Source organism: Heteronotia binoei, chromosome 21 (assembly GCF_032191835.1).
Source record: "Heteronotia binoei isolate CCM8104 ecotype False Entrance Well chromosome 21, APGP_CSIRO_Hbin_v1, whole genome shotgun sequence".
Taxonomy (NCBI): Eukaryota; Metazoa; Chordata; class Lepidosauria; order Squamata; family Gekkonidae; genus Heteronotia; species Heteronotia binoei.
In genome coordinates, this window is record NC_083243.1 from 2,457,514 (window position 1) to 2,473,122 (window position 15,609).

The following is a 15,609-nucleotide window of genomic DNA, read 5'->3' on the forward strand; positions in this document are numbered from 1 at the left end:
CAGCAACCTTTGAACCCGTGACTCAAGTATGCATCTGTAATGCAACCTTTGAAGATATCCTCTATAGCAACTGTGTAACTTTGTATATGTCCTCACTCCCAAGGCTTGTGTCCTTGGTACAGCTTCTGAGTTTCTAAAATAAAACAGCTTTGATTTAAAACAAAAGACTGCTTATTGAGAAATATCGACGCTTGACAGTTTCAAAGCCTACTTTTGTGCTCTCCTCTTTCACCCTCAACAAGAGGTTCTTTTGGTTCTCCTCACTTTCTGCCATTGGAGTGGTGCCATCTGCAGATCTGAGGTTGTCGATGACACAGACAGACAAAGACTCACACACAGACACCCCCCACGCCAAAGGGCCTTTGCGGGCGTTGCAGCCAAGCCGCCCTCGAGGCCTGCCGGGAGAGGGGCGGGAGAACTTGGCACCCGCCCAGGGGCAGGGGGAGGGGCTGGCGGGCCCTCCCCCCATTCCCTTCCCCGCGGGGCGGGGGTCGCAGGCTCACCTGGGCGGGCGGGCGGGCAGGGCCCTCCGCAGGCTCCTCTCAGGCACCCCAACGGAAGCGGCGGCGGTGGCGTCACTTCCGGGCAGAAGGAGGTTCCCTCAGGGGCGGAGGGGAAGTTTGGAGGGCAGGCCCGGATGTTGGCGACCTCTTTTCCGGAGAAGGCGCCGGGGCGTGTGCTGCGCAGGCGCGGTTCCGTCTGGTGCGGAGCGGAGGCCCGGATGTTGGCGACCTCTCTTCCGGAGAAGGGTCCAGGGCGTGTGCTGCGCAGGCGCAGTTTTGTCTGGTGCGGAGGGGAGGCCCTGATGTTGGCGGCCTCTCTTCCTGGGCGTGTGCTGCGCAGGCGCAGTTTTGTCTGGTGCGGAGGGGAGGGCCGGATGTTGGCGGCCTCTCTTCCTGGGCGTGTGCTGCGCAGGCGCAGTTTTGTCTGGTGTGGAGAGGAGGCCCTGATGTTGGCGGCCTCTCTTCCTGGGTGTGTGCTGCGCAGGCGCAGTTTTGTCTGGTGTGGAGGGGAGGCCCTGATGTTGGCGGCCTCTCTTCCTGGGCGTGTGCTGCGCAGGCGCAGTTTTGTCTGGTGCGGAGGGGAGGGCCGGATGTTGGCGGCCTCTCTTGCGGGGCGTGTGCTGCGCAGGCGCAGTTCCGTCTGGGGCGGCGGCAGAGCCCGGATGTCGGCGGCCTCTGTCCCCCAGAAGGCGCCGCGGCGTGTGGTGCGCAGGCGCGGCGTTGCCGTGGCGACGGCGATGCGGCTGCCGTGCGCGGGGCCGGCGGGGGGTCTGGTCGCGCTGGCGGGGTCGCCGGGCGAGGCGGAGGAGCTGGTGCCGCGGGAGCTGCGGGCGCGGCTGCTGGACGCGCGGGACCACCGCGGGCGGGCGGCGGCGATGGCGGCGCTGGGGCGGGCGCTGTGGGAGGCCCCTGCGGGCGCGCTGTCGGGGCCGGGGCTGCCGGCGCTGCTGGGGCTGCTGCGGGGCGCGCTGGGCGACGCGAGCCTGGCGGTGGCGCGGGGCGCGCTGGAGGCGCTGGGGCTGGTGGCGGCGCGGCTGGGCCCGGAGGCGGCGGGCTGGCTGGAGGCGCTGGTGGGCGCGGCGGCGGCGGCGCTGGGGGACCCGAAGCCCGCCGTGCGCCTGCGCTGCCAGCAGCTCTTCGTGGGCCTCATGCGCGCCGCCGGGCCCCAGCCCGTCCTCGACCGCCTGCTGCGCCCCGAGCGCCTGCAGCACCGCCAGGCCCGCGTGAGGGAGGCCCTGCTCGCCCTCGCCGCCGCCGCGCTCCTCGCCTTCCCGCGCGCCGCCTTCCGCCTGCCGCGCCTCGCCCGCGCCCTCGCGCCCGCCCTCGCCGACCCCAAGCCCCGCGTCCGCCGCGCCGCCCTCGAGGCCCTCGCCGCCCTGCACGCCGCCCTCGGGCCCGCCCGCGCCGCCACCCTCCTCCGCGCCGTCGACGCCCTCGAGCTCCGCCGGGAGGGACGCGGCGCCCTCGCCGCCCTGCGCGCCCGCCTCGCCAGGAAGGCCCTGCCGCGCCTCACCCCGCACGGCCTCCTCGAGTACGCCCTGCCCATGCCCGCCGCGCCCGGAGCGCCCCCCGGCGCCGACACCGACTGGCTGCTCCAGCCCGCCCGCGCACGCAGCGCCCACAGCGGCACCAGCGCCCGCGACGACGACGACCCCGCCGGGCCCTGCCCCCGCAGGGTGCTCAGCGCAGGGAAGGGCAAGCTGCCCTGGGAGAGCGACCCCGCCAGCCTGCCCCACACCACCGCAACCGTGAGTAGCGCTCAGGGCGGCCATCTAGGCCAGCACCCTCTCTCACACACAGGGCAGCATGGGGACACAAGCAGAGCCCTCCTGGGTCAGGCCAGGGAGGCTCCATCTAGCCCAGCACCCTCTCTCACACACAGGGCAGCATGGGGACACAAGCAGAGCCCTCCTGGGTCAGGCCAGGGAGGGTCCATCTAGTCCAGCACCCTCTCCCACACGCAGGGCAGCAACAGGACATGGGGACACAAGCAGAGCTCTCCTGGGTCAGGCCAGGGAGGCTCCATCTAGCCCAGCACCCTCTCTCACACACAGGGCAGCATGGGGACACAAGCAGAGCCCTCCTGGGTCAGGCCAGGGAGGCTCCATCTAGCCCAGCACCCTCTCTCACACACAGGGCAGCAACAGGACACAAGCAGAGCCCTCCTGGGTCAGGCCAGGGAGGCTCCATCTAGTCCCCTCTCCCGCACACGGGCCAGCAACAGGACACAAGCAGAGCCCTCCTGGGTCAGGCCAGGGAGGCTCCATCTAGTCCAGCACCCTCTCCCACACACGGGCCAGCAACAGGACACAAGCAGAGCCCTCCTGGATCAGGCCACGGAGGCTCCATCTAGCCCAGTACCCTCTCCCACACACGGGGCAGCAACAGGACACAAGCAGAGCCCTCCTGGGTCAGGCCAGGGAGGGTCCATCTAGCCCAGCACCCTCTCTCACACACAGGGCAGCAACAGGACACAAGCAGAGCCCTCCTGGATCAGGCCAAGGAGGGTCCATCTAGTCCAGCACCCTCTCCCACACACGGGCCAGCAACAGGACACGAGCAGAGCCCTCCTGGATCAGGCCAGGGAGGCTCCATCTAGCCCAGCCCCCTCTCTCACACACGGGCCAGCAACAGGACATGAGCACAGCCCTCCTGGATCAGGCCAGGGAGGCTCCATCTAGTCCAGCACCCTCTCCCACACGGTGATCCACAGCAGTATGTAAGAATGTATGCAGAGCCCTCCAGGGTCAGGCCACTGAGGGGCCGTCTAGTCCAGCCCCCTCTCCCACACACAGGGCAGCATGGGGACACAAGCAGAGCCCTCCTGGGTCAGGCCAGGGAGGCTCCATCTAGCCCAGCACCCTCTCTCACACACAGGGCAGCATGGGGACACAAGCAGAGCCCTCCTGGGTCAGGCCAGGGAGGCTCCATCTAGCCCAGCACCCTCTCTCACACACAGGGCAGCATGGGGACACAAGCAGAGCCCTCCTGGGTCAGGCCAGGGAGGCTCCATCTAGCCCAGCACCCTCTCTCACACACAGGGCAGCAACAGGACACAAGCAGAGCCCTCCTGGGTCAGGCCAGGGAGGGTCCATCTAGTCCAGCACCCTCTCCCACACACGGGCCAGCAACAGGACACAAGCAGAGCCCTCCTGGATCAGGCCAGGGAGGCTCCATCTAGCCCAGCCCCCTCTCTCACACACAGGCCAGCAACAGGACATGAGCAGAGCCCTCCTGGATCAGGCCAGGGAGGCTCCATCTAGTCCAGCACCCTCTCTCACACACAGGGCAGCATGGGGACACAAGCAGAGCCCTCCTGGGTCAGGCCAGGGAGGCTCCATCTAGCCCAGCACCCTCTCTCACACACAGGGCAGCAACAGGACATGGGGACACAAGCAGAGCCCTCCTGGGTCAGGCCACGGAGGCTCCATCTAGCCCAGTACCCTCTCCCGCACACAGGCCAGCAACAGGACATGAGCAGAGCCCTCCTGGATCAGGCCAGGGAGGCTCCATCTAGCCCAGCCCCCTCTCTCACACACGGGCCAGCAACAGGACATGAGCAGAGCCCTCCTGGGTCAGGCCAGGGAGGCTCCATCTAGCCCAGCACCCTCTCTCACACACAGGGCAGCAACAGGACATGGGGACACAAGCAGAGCCCTCCTGGGTCAGGCCACGGAGGCTCCATCTAGCCCAGTACCCTCTCCCGCACACAGGCCAGCAACAGGACATGAGCAGAGCCCTCCTGGGTCAGGCCAGGGAGGCTCCATCTAGCCCAGCACCCTCTCTCACACACAGGGCAGCAACAGGACACAAGCAGAGCCCTCCTGGGTCAGGCCAGGGAGGCTCCATCTAGCCCAGCACCCTCTCTCACACACAGGGCAGCAACAGGACACAAGCAGAGCCCTCCTGGGTCAGGCCAGGGAGGCTCCATCTAGCCCAGCACCCTCTCTCACACACAGGGCAGCAACAGGACACAAGCAGAGCCCTCCTGGGTCAGGCCAGGGAGGCTCCATCTAGCCCAGCACCCTCTCCCGCACACAGGCCAGCAACAGGACACAAGCAGAGCCCTCCTGGGTCAGGCCAGGGAGGCTCCATCTAGCCCAGCCCCCTCTCTCACACACGGGCCAGCAACAGGACATGAGCAGAGCCCTCCTGGGTCAGGCCAGGGAGGCTCCATCTAGCCCAGCACCCTCTCTCACACACAGGCCAGCAACAGGACACAAGCAGAGCCCTCCTGGGTCAGGCCAGGGAGGCTCCATCTAGCCCAGTACCCTCTCCCACACACGGGCCAGCAACAGGACATGAGCAGAGCCCTCCTGGATCAGGCCAGGGAGGCTCCATCTAGCCCAGCACCCTCTCTCACACACAGGGCAGCATGGGGACACAAGCACAGCCCTCCTGGGTCAGGCCAGGGAGGGTCCATCTAGCCCAGCACCCTCTCCCACACATGGGCCAGCAACAGGACATGAGCAGAGCCCTCCTGGATCAGGCCAGGGAGGCTCCATCTAGTCCCCTCTCCCGCACACGGGCCAGCAACAGGACATGGGGACACAAGCAGAGCCCTCCTGGGTCAGGCCAGGGAGGCTCCATCTAACCCAGCACCCTCTCCCGCACACAGGCCAGCAACAGGACACAAGCAGCGCCCTCCTGGGTTAGGCCAGGGAGGGTCTATCTAGTCCAGCACCCTCTCCCACGCACAGGCCAGCAACAGGACATGAGCAGAGCCCTCCTGGGTCAGGCCAGGGAGGCTCCATCTAGCCCAGCCCCCTCTCTCACACACGGGCCAGCAACAGGACATGAGCAGAGCCCTCCTGGGTCAGGCCAGGGAGGCTCCATCTAGCCCAGCACCCTCTCTCACACACAGGGCAGCAACAGGACATGGGGACACAAGCAGAGCCCTCTTGGATCAGGCCAGGGAGGGTCCATCTAGTCCAGCACCCTCTCTCACACACGGGCCAGCAACAGGACATGAGCAGAGCCCTGGATCAGGCCAGGGAGGCTCCATCTAGCCCAGCACCCTCTCTCACACACAGGGCAGCATGGGGACACAAGCAGAGCCCTCCTGGGTCAGGCCAGGGAGGCTCCATCTAGTCCCCTCTCCCGCACACGGGCCAGCAACAGGACATGGGGACACAAGCAGAGCCCTCCTGGGTCAGGCCAGGGAGGGTCCATCTAGTCCAGCACCCTCTCCCACACACGGGCCAGCAACAGGACACAAGCAGAGCCCTCCTGGATCAGGCCAGGGAGGCTCCATCTAGCCCAGCCCCCTCTCTCACACACAGGCCAGCAACAGGACATGAGCAGAGCCCTCCTGGATCAGGCCAGGGAGGCTCCATCTAGCCCAGCACCCTCTCTCACACACAGGGCAGCATGGGGACACAAGCAGAGCCCTCCTGGGTCAGGCCAGGGAGGCTCCATCTAGCCCAGCACCCTCTCTCACACACAGGGCAGCATGGGGACACAAGCAGAGCCCTCCTGGGTCAGGCCACGGAGGCTCCATCTAGCCCAGTACCCTCTCCCACACACGGGGCAGCAACAGGACACAAGCAGAGCCCTCCTGGGTCAGGCCAGGGAGGGTCCATCTAGCCCAGCACCCTCTCTCACACACAGGGCAGCAACAGGACACAAGCAGAGCCCTCCTGGATCAGGCCAAGGAGGGTCCATCTAGTCCAGCACCCTCTCCCACACACGGGCCAGCAACAGGACATGAGCACAGCCCTCCTGGATCAGGCCAGGGAGGCTCCATCTAGCCCAGCCCCCTCTCCCACACACGGGCCAGCAACAGGACATGAGCACAGCCCTCCTGGATCAGGCCAGGGAGGCTCCATCTAGTCCAGCACCCTCTCCCACACGGTGATCCACAGCAGTATGTAAGAATGTATGCAGAGCCCTCCAGGGTCAGGCCACTGAGGGGCCGTCTAGTCCAGCCCCCTCTCCCACACACGAGCCAGCAACAGGACATGAGGACACAAACAGAGCCTTCCTGGGTTAGGCCAGTGAGGGTCCGTCTAGCCCAGCATCCTCTCTCACACATTGGCCCACAACAGTAGGTAAGGAGGTAAGTAGAGCCTTCCTGGGTCAGGCCAAGGAGGCTCCATCTACTCCAGCATCCTCTCTCATACAGGAGCCAATAACAGTACGTAAGAACGTAAACAGAGTCCTGCTGGGTCAGGCCACCGAGGGGCTGTCTAGTGCAGCATCCTCTCCCACATGGTGGTCCACAGCAGTACGTAAGAACGTAAACAGAGTCCTGCTGGGTCAGGCCACCGAGGGGCTGTCTAGTCCAGCATCCTCTCCCACACAGCGGTCAACAACAATACAGAGCATAAGTACATATGAACGTCAGACTATTGAGGGTCCATCTAATCCAGCATTCTATCTCACACAGTGGCCGGGCAGTTTAACAACAGGGCATAGAAGCTGTGACTTTCCCCCGATGTTGCCTCCTGACTCTGCGATTCAGAGGATTAATGCCTCTGAAGTTAAACTAAATTATGCAAGTATCAGGTGCCTGCAAAGATTATATGCCTCTAGTAGGCGTGTGTAGTCAAGCAAACAGTTTAGCAAGTTACAAGTTCAAGATAAGATAACAGTGTTTTGTCCTCCGGGGGCTGGATTCTAATCATCTTTTGAAGGCAGGTCGCATTTCAGACATGCTTGGACTTACTAGGAAATCTCTGCCTGTGTAAGTTGTTAGCTTGCCAGCCCATATGTGGGTATATCGGTTATGTAGGCCCTGGAGAGAAGGCAAGGAAGTAGAGGAAAGACAAACACGTTTATTGCCCGAAGCTTGCGTTTTTCTACTCTTGGCAGCCATCGTTTCTTGGCACGCAAGGAAGCAGCTGTTTGCAAACAGGCACTGTTGCTTTGAGAGTGATGATGTTTGATGTGTTCACTAAGTCTCAGGTGGCTGGCTTACTGTGGAACAACAGAGATGTGTGCTCTCTTTTCCTGGGGTTGCTTTTGTTACTTTATGGAGAGATTGAGGGTGGGGTTCTCTTACTGCCTTGTTGCTTCAGCCTGAGCTGAGGTTCCTCCAGCAAATGTGTTTGAATGAGCTTAACATTGAAGGCTCAGGTTCCGAGCTGAATTTTGACGCTGGCTACGATGCCGTTAAGAGCCCCGTGATGCAGACTGGTAAAGCTGCAGTACCGCAGTCCATGCTCTCTGCTCATGACCCGAGTTCGATCCTGGCGGAAGCTAGGTTCAGGTAGCTGACTCCAGGTTGATTCAGCCTTCCGTCCTTCCGAGGTTGGTCAAATGAATACCCAGCTTGCTGGGGGGAAAGCGTAGAGGACTGGGGAAGGCAATGGCAAACCACCCTGTAAAAAGTCTGCAGTGAAAACATTGTGAAAGCAACGAGTGGTGCTTCCACAGGGGTCTACCTTTATCTTTACTATGCCATAGTGACTGGCAGATTCAGCTTCTTACTTGCTGTTGTTTAATAGTTGTTATTAATAAGTATAGAATTGCAAACTAATCTTTTATCTAGTGAATATTCTTCCTTGTATCAGAAACCTATACATTTAATTTGGGACGGTTTGTTGTGCTTCTCAGTTGCATTCCCGTTGTCCCACATTGTACGATGAAATGTTATGGAGGTTTGTAGTGAAAATTCTTAAATTCTTTCCTTTAGGTTGAGTCCCACAAATAGGGAAGTCTGTTTACCCCTGTATTGCTTTCACAGAATACACGCATAGCGTAGCTGCTTAGGGTGGGGAGTTTGGAACTGTGTGTGAACAGCTGGGAAAAGAAGAGGGATTCTTGGGGTCAGAGTCATAGATTGGGGTAATGGTTCGGTGCAGCCATTTTGGTGTAGTGGTTAAGTGAACTGGCTCCAATCTGGGAGAACCAGGTTTGATTCCCCGCTCCTCCTCTGCATGCAGCTGCTGGTGTGATCTTGGGCCAGTCGTAGTTCTCTCAGAGCGGTTTCCTCAAGAGCTCTCTCAGCCCCACCTACTTCACAAAATGTCTGTTGTTGGGAGATCCCAGTAGGCAGCTGTGTTGGTCTGAAGCAACAGAGCAAAGCAGTAGATAAGTGTACCTTTAATTCAGAATGCAAGCTTTCGTATGCTCTTAAGCAGACTTCATCAGACAAAATGGCATTTTGTCTGATGAAGTCTGCTCAAGAGCATACAAAAGCTTACATTCTAAATAAAACTTGGTTAATCTTAAAGGTGCACTTTTCTACTGCTTTGTTCTGTTGTTGGGAGAGGAAGGGAAAGGAGATTGTAAATTGCTCCAAGACTCCGAGTGGAGGGTGGGATATAAATCCAATATCTTCATCTACCTCACAGGGTGTTTGTTGTGGGGGAGGAAGGGAAAGGAGATTGTGAGCCGCTCTGAGACTCTTCGGAGTGGAGGGCGGGATATAAATCCAATATCTTCATCTACCTCACAGGGTGTCTGTTGTGGGGGAGGAAGGGAAAGGAGATTGTGAGCCGCTCTGAGACTCTTCGGAGTGGAGGGCGGGATATAAATCCAATATCTTCATCTACCTCACAGGGTGTCTGTTGTGGGGGAGGAAGGGAAAGGAGATTGTGAGCCGCTCTGAGACTCTTCGGAGTGGAGGGCGGGATATAAATCCAATATCTTCATCTACCTCACAGGGTGTTTGTTGTGGGGGAGGAAGGGAAAGGAGATTGTGAGCCGCTCTGAGACTCTTCGGAGTGGAGGGAGGGATATAAATCCAATATCTTCATCTACCTCACGGGGTGTCTGTTGTGGTGGGGAGGGGAGGAAGGTAAAGGAGATTGTGAGCCGCTCTGAGACTCTTCGTTGTGGAGGGCGGGATATAAATCCAAAATCTTCTTTCCTGCAGTACCAGAGGAAACACGTGTCATTTGGGACGTTTACAAGCACTAGATAGGTAAATTTTGTAGCAACCGAAATTAATCAGCTCCTCCCCCACCACCTCGTAAAAAAAGGAAAAACCGGAGTACATGTAATACTCCCTTTTTTTGTTGAACCTAAACATATTTTACTGATTCAATAATTTTAAAAAAATGCATTCATCATCATCATCATCACCATGTAATTAATCACCCCATCGCAGCTTGGGTAAGGCTCTGGGCAATTTACAACATAGTTAAAACACTTAAAATTAATAACAGCATACACATTAGCTAAAATTGTAAAAAACACAAATGGAACCCTGTAGGCATTCTTTAAATCCTAGACTACCAGGGCATCCTGCTGTGGGGGGAGAAGGATACTTGCAAAGTGTCTGCGGGGAGGGGAAAGGAAAAAAGGAGGTGCAAGCCAGATAATAAACTGTTGCCACCCTCAGCTAAAAATTCTGCCTTACAGGTATCCTACTCAGGGAGTATATAAAATTATATAATTTGGCATATTTGTGAAACAACAAAGCGTTAATGTTCTTGTTATACATAGATGTGTTGGTGTGCGTGTATGCACACACAAACATACACATAAACTGCAAATGTGCCAAGTACTTGAGAATGAGTTGCAAACTGCTGATGCTGTATGTTACCGTTGTATCTTGCTTATCTGAGAGGTACCAAAAAAAATTACATATAGAAAGTTCTGTACTGAACAAGAGAAAGTGTCTTATTTGGGCAGAAATGCTCTTTTACAGTCACATGAGGTAGAATTATTCCCCAAATACCCCAGTTATTTTGTTGGATAAATTTGAACACACACACATACACCTTCCCCCCCCCCACACACACACATTTCCCTGATTTTTCCCAGCCTTCACCTGTCCAACAAACACTGGATAAATCTTATCTATTGCCTATATTTATGGATCAGTTGATTAATTGAAAGGAAATTGTAAGGCTGGGTAGTTCTCTCAAGGTCTGAAAATGTTTTTCTTTTGGAGTGACGGAGGAAACAGATGTAATTATTAATTTTTGGTGCATTCCAGCGAGTGCAGCTTGTTACAAATTAACACACAGCGGCAGAGGGTATTTATGGCTTCAGCAAATTGGTAACAGTAGCTAGAGTTGGAAGGAGAGGGGGAGAAGCCACAGGAATGGTGCAGGTCTTGGAAGGGAGCCGTTGTTGGGAGAGCTTCTGGGTCTAATGGACGGCAGACCTCTGTTTCCACCGGTAATCAGCTCACGGGTGGAGCAGAGGGCAGGAAGTAGACAGTGCTCACTTTATATATTTAGAAAATGTACACAACGGTCTCTCCGCAGAGCCTGCTTTTGAGGCACATCCATACAAGAATTCCAGCCAGGGCAGAGTCTTTGTTTGATTACTTTAACCGATTAACTGAAGGCCAAGAAGTCTCCAATAATGTGGATAATCACCATATTTCAACGTTTTTCTCTTTTCTTTTCCTCTTGCAGTTCTCGACATCGAATGATTTCTTTCATTCTCCAAGACTGAGGCCGTCTCAGGGTAAGCCAGCCACGCGCAAAGCGCAAACTGTGTCTCAGGTCCCACGGGTGCTCTTGGTCATGCTTTTGGGACACGGCGCGATGGGGTGCAAAGGAGAAGGCGCCTTCTCCTCCGGGCTCGCCTCCCAGGGGGACGGGCAGCAACATTACAAGGTCTGAGTCCAGCGGCCCCTTTAAAACCAACAAAGTTTTAATTAAGGTATTAGCTTTTGTGTGTACGCACACTTTCCCAGGTATCTGAAGAAGTGCGCACGTGTGGACGCTTATAATAATAATAATAATAAATTTTGCATAAAACAATTTTAAAATAGTTAATAAATACATTTAAAACAGTTACATAAAAAGTTAAAACTACAATAAATTAAGGTGCTATGTTCAGTAGATGTATTCCGATGGCTAGATATCACTTTCAGGGCTCCTTATAAGCTTGCAGAAGGAGGGTGGTTTTGCAAGCCCTGCGGAACTGATTAAAGTCCCGCAGGGCTCGCGCTTCCTCCGGTAGTTGATTCCACCAGTGGGGGGCCATTATGGAGAAGGCCTGCTCCCTCGTTGCTTTCAGTTTGGCCTCCTTTGGTCCAGGGATCCTTAAAAGGCTTTGGGAGCTAGATCTTAGTGCTCTCTGGGGAACATGTGGGGAGAGGCGGTCCCTTAGGTAGGCAGGTCCTCGGCCATATAGGGCTTTAAAGGTAATAACCAGCACCTTGTAGCGAACTCGGAATATAATTGGAAGCCAGTGCAGTTCCTTTGGATAGAACTTCGTTGGTCTTAAAGGTGCAGCTGGACTCGAAGTTTGTACTGCTGCTTCAGGCCAACACAGCGGCCCACTTGGATCTTGTTTCTGCGCAGTCTCAGGCACAGCCTTTCCCCCTGTTGCCTCAGGGCCAGCGTGGCTCTTGGGAATTCGGTGGGCATGGGAATGACTCACACTCAGCATTCCAAGCTGAGTCTAACTCACTCTCCCCTGCCCATCCTTTGCTCAGGCTCTTGCCTGCTGCCATGTGGCAAGCAGAGCGGATGAAGAAAGGGGCTCGTGCCCCACCTGGGGCCAAGATGGGAGAGACCAAGCACTAGGACCCTGTTGTGGGAAAATTCTGCATTGGCCTCTTTAGGAAAGCAACCCTTGACATTTGCAGGCTTTTCATACAGTGTTTGAAGCACTTAAAATCTACTTGCTGCCTATAAGCTTGTGGAATTTAGCTGCCAGAAGAGAATCTAGGTCAGAAGAGAGTTTATCTGAGGATGTCTGGCTTAACGGAAGATGGGAAACTCTTGATAGCAAAAAATTTCTCACTGGACTTTATCTGAGCCCAGCATGAGATCTCAGAGAGATGGACATTGGTCGACATGGGAGTCCATCTGCACAAGCAGGTGGTAAGAAAAGTGTCAAAGTGACATTAGCAGGCAAGACGGGTCTCGCTCATGACAGAGGCTGTAAAAGCTTTAACATTTTACCATCTCCTTGCTGTCTCCTTAGAGCAGGGGTGGGGAACCTCTGTCCCGAGGGCCGCATACATCCGTCAAGGTCACTTGGTGTGGCCCTCGGGGATTGCTGGGCCCAACCGAGCCATGTGGCAGCCTCCCTGGGGCCTGGCTGGCCGGCGAGGATCGTGGGTCCCAGCCGCACTGTGCAGCAGCCTCCCCAGGGCCAGGCAGGGATCACAGGGCCCAGATGTACTGTGCGGCAGCCTCCGTGGGGCCTGGCTGGCTGGCCAGAATTGCTGCAGGGCCTGGAAAACTTGCTGTCACAGTTCAGTTTGCGCATGATGATCCCAGATGGGTGTGGACTATTACACTAATGAGTGTGTGACCTAATATGCTAACATTAGGGGATGTGGTCTAATATGCTACTGAATTCATCCATGTGCCTAGGGTGTGTGTGTGGGCTAGATTAGGCTCTCCCCGCATGACTTCACATAGGACAACAACGATTTGCGTTAATTTTGCTAGCCTGAATCATTCTCCCTCGGTGGAGCACTGTTTTTTTAAGTTGATAATTTTATATGGCCTGCGAATAATGTTATAAATATCCATATGGCCCTTGGCAGAAAAAAAGGTTCCCCACCCCTGCCTTAGAGAGCCAACAAGGGTGCTGTGGAGAGGTCAGCCAATTTGGTTAAAGATCTTTAACAAGAGTGGGTTGATAGAACTTAGAGAAGAGAAATATTGAGAGCTTAGAAACTTAGCTTCTGACATGCTTAAGCATCTAGCTTAGAATCTAGCAAGTATAAAATTGTGCAAGACTTTCTAACGAAGAAAAATAGAGGGTGTGAGCCTTGTTATTAAAACTGGAAATTGTTCTGAGAGTATAAGGTATAAGAGTTTCTTACTATAAGAGCACAGAGTGTACGTTTTGTTATCTATAACTGGAAATTGTTTTGCTTCTTCTACAAGAAGCCTGAATACGCTGTTTGTAGAGATCGCTGAAAAATAAAGTCTTAGCAGTTGTGTGGAACAGGGACTTTGTGTCTCATGTATTGGACGCTGGGAGAAAGTTTTGTTTTGAGAAACAGTGGTAAGGGAAAGTGTGTAATTATAAGAGAATATAAAAAGCAAATCTCTGACATGCCCGTTAGTCCAGATGCTCACCTTTGTCCTACCTACCCATTGCTCCAGTGCAAATTGCTGGGATGGGTCCAGATCATTCTAGCAGGATGGCTTATACTAGGAATCTCCAGCCCGTCTGCTGTCTGCTTGCTTCTGGAAAGAGTCAGGCCAAATGGTCTTGAATGGAACAAAAATCTGGGGGGTTTGGGATCGCCCAACTGGCTACAAAGCTCATTCGGGACGATGGTGTCATTTCTGTTGACCTGTGGCTTTTCAGGGGATGAGGTCTCCCCACTCTTTGCAAACCCAAACCCAAATTGCCTCTCTCCCCCAAATCAAGGAGCCCATTCCTCCCACCCTCACCCAGCATGGCAGCAATTTGTAAAAATGGTCGCTACCCTTTCTGAACATTCCATGGTCAACGGCAGGCTCCCAAAGCTTTTGGGACTACAGGATAGTCTCTGAGTGCAAAGGTGCCTTTTTTATTTCATCTCTAGTACATTTTTGTCGTTCTTTCTTGAGTCAGCTGGAAGGAAAAAAGGATCAAAATTTCTTAATATTTCTGTAGTAGTAGTAGAAAGATGGTGATGATGTGCTGTCAGTTTGTGAATAAGGTGACCCTTTGTGGGGTTTTCAAGGCAAAAGATGTTCCAACATAAGAGAAGCCATGTTGGATCAGACCAATGGTCCATTCAGTCCAACACTCTGTATCACACAGTGGCCAAAATATATATATATACACACGCGCACACACATACTGTGGCTAATAGCCACCGATGGACCTCTGCTCCATATTTTTATCCTATCCCCTCTTGAAGCTGGCTATGCTTGTAGCCACCACCACCTCCTGTGGCAGTGAATTCCACATGTTAATCACCCTTTACGTGAAGAAGGACTTCCTTTTATCCATTCTAACCCAACTGCTCAGCAATTTCATTGAATGCCCACGAGTTCTCGTATTGTGAGAAAGGGAGAAAAGTACTTCTTTCTCTACTTTCTCCATCCCATGCATTATCTTGTCAACCTCTATCATGTCACCCCGCAGTCGACGTTTCTCCAAGCTAAAGAGCCCCAAGCGTTTCAACCTTTCTTCATAGGGAAAGTGTTCCAACCCTTTAATCATTCTACTTGCCCTTTTCTGCACTTTTCCCAATGCTATAATATCCTTTTTGAGGTGCAGTGACCAGAATTGTACACAGAATTCCAAATGAGATCGCACCATCGATTTATACATGGGCATTGTGATACTGGCTGATTTGTTTTCAATTCCCTTCCAAGGTGACTTGCTATTCATTGCCTGCCTCTACGTAGCAACCCTGGACTGACTTAGCGGTCTCCCATTCCTTGCTTAGCTTCCTCATTCTGACAAGTTTAGGCTAGTCTGGGGCAAAAGGCAGGTTTTCTCCTAGCAGCTTAACCTTGCCCTTTTTATTACAAACTGTGCTGCCCACTCGAGTTCGGCTTTCTTGGTTGTCGACCGATAGACAGAAAAGCAAGGATATGCGTTTCCTTTGCTGGATTCGAACGTCAAAGTAGTCTGTGCTTGCTCCGTCGCTGAAGATTCTCGCAACATGTGCGGTGAAGGGCATTGGGCATTTCAGATCCATTGTGCTCACCTCCGTAGCGGAGGTCTCGTCTGCTCTGTATGCATCTCCACTCAGAGATGGATTTCGCCTCTGACAAGCGTGGCCTGACTTTGGTTGCCTTGCATCCCTTCTGCCTGAATGGTCCGGTTTCTGAGTTGAGACATTCAGCTGATGATGAAGTCAGAAGTTCCGCTGCTCTGTGTGAGGTCTGGCCACGCATGGATACTCAGCTGCCTTTCGAGTCACTCCTCCACTCCACATACCCCTCCCCCAGGAATTTCTCCCCCCCCCCCCAAAGCAAACAATCACCCGTTCATCCTATTTCCAAGACCAAGAGGAGGGAGCTGGGGTTATTGCATAGACCGCACAACGCAGGAGAATGTGTCCCTCCTTGCCAGTTACATTAGCCAAACGTTTTAAAATCTTTCTGTACGAAGCCATCAGGAGTTTCTTGCAAGCTCTTCGGAAATGAGCCTGGGCTGCCAAATGACAGAATGGGGGAAGGCACAGAGCCGGCTGCTTTAATGGGGTCCCTTTGTGCAGAAACACCAGCTGCGGTTGTCGTAGGAACCAGGCCATGGGGCCCTTTCAGGAAAAGTGCCGGCTTCC

General features: G+C 54.9%; 1 protein-coding gene across 1 annotated transcript in view; it reads left to right on the plus strand.

Annotated features, from left to right (window-relative positions):
• The first annotated feature begins 637 nt into the window (after positions 1-637).
• TOGARAM1 (TOG array regulator of axonemal microtubules 1) overlaps positions 638-15,609 on the plus strand; it is an 89,897-nt gene continuing 74,925 nt past the window's right edge. The window contains exons 1-3 of the mRNA XM_060261361.1: positions 638-2,251; positions 7,523-7,640; positions 10,749-10,871. Coding sequence (XP_060117344.1) covers positions 638-2,251; positions 7,523-7,640; positions 10,749-10,871 — 1,855 coding nt within the window. The remainder of the gene's footprint in view (positions 2,252-7,522; positions 7,641-10,748; positions 10,872-15,609) is intronic.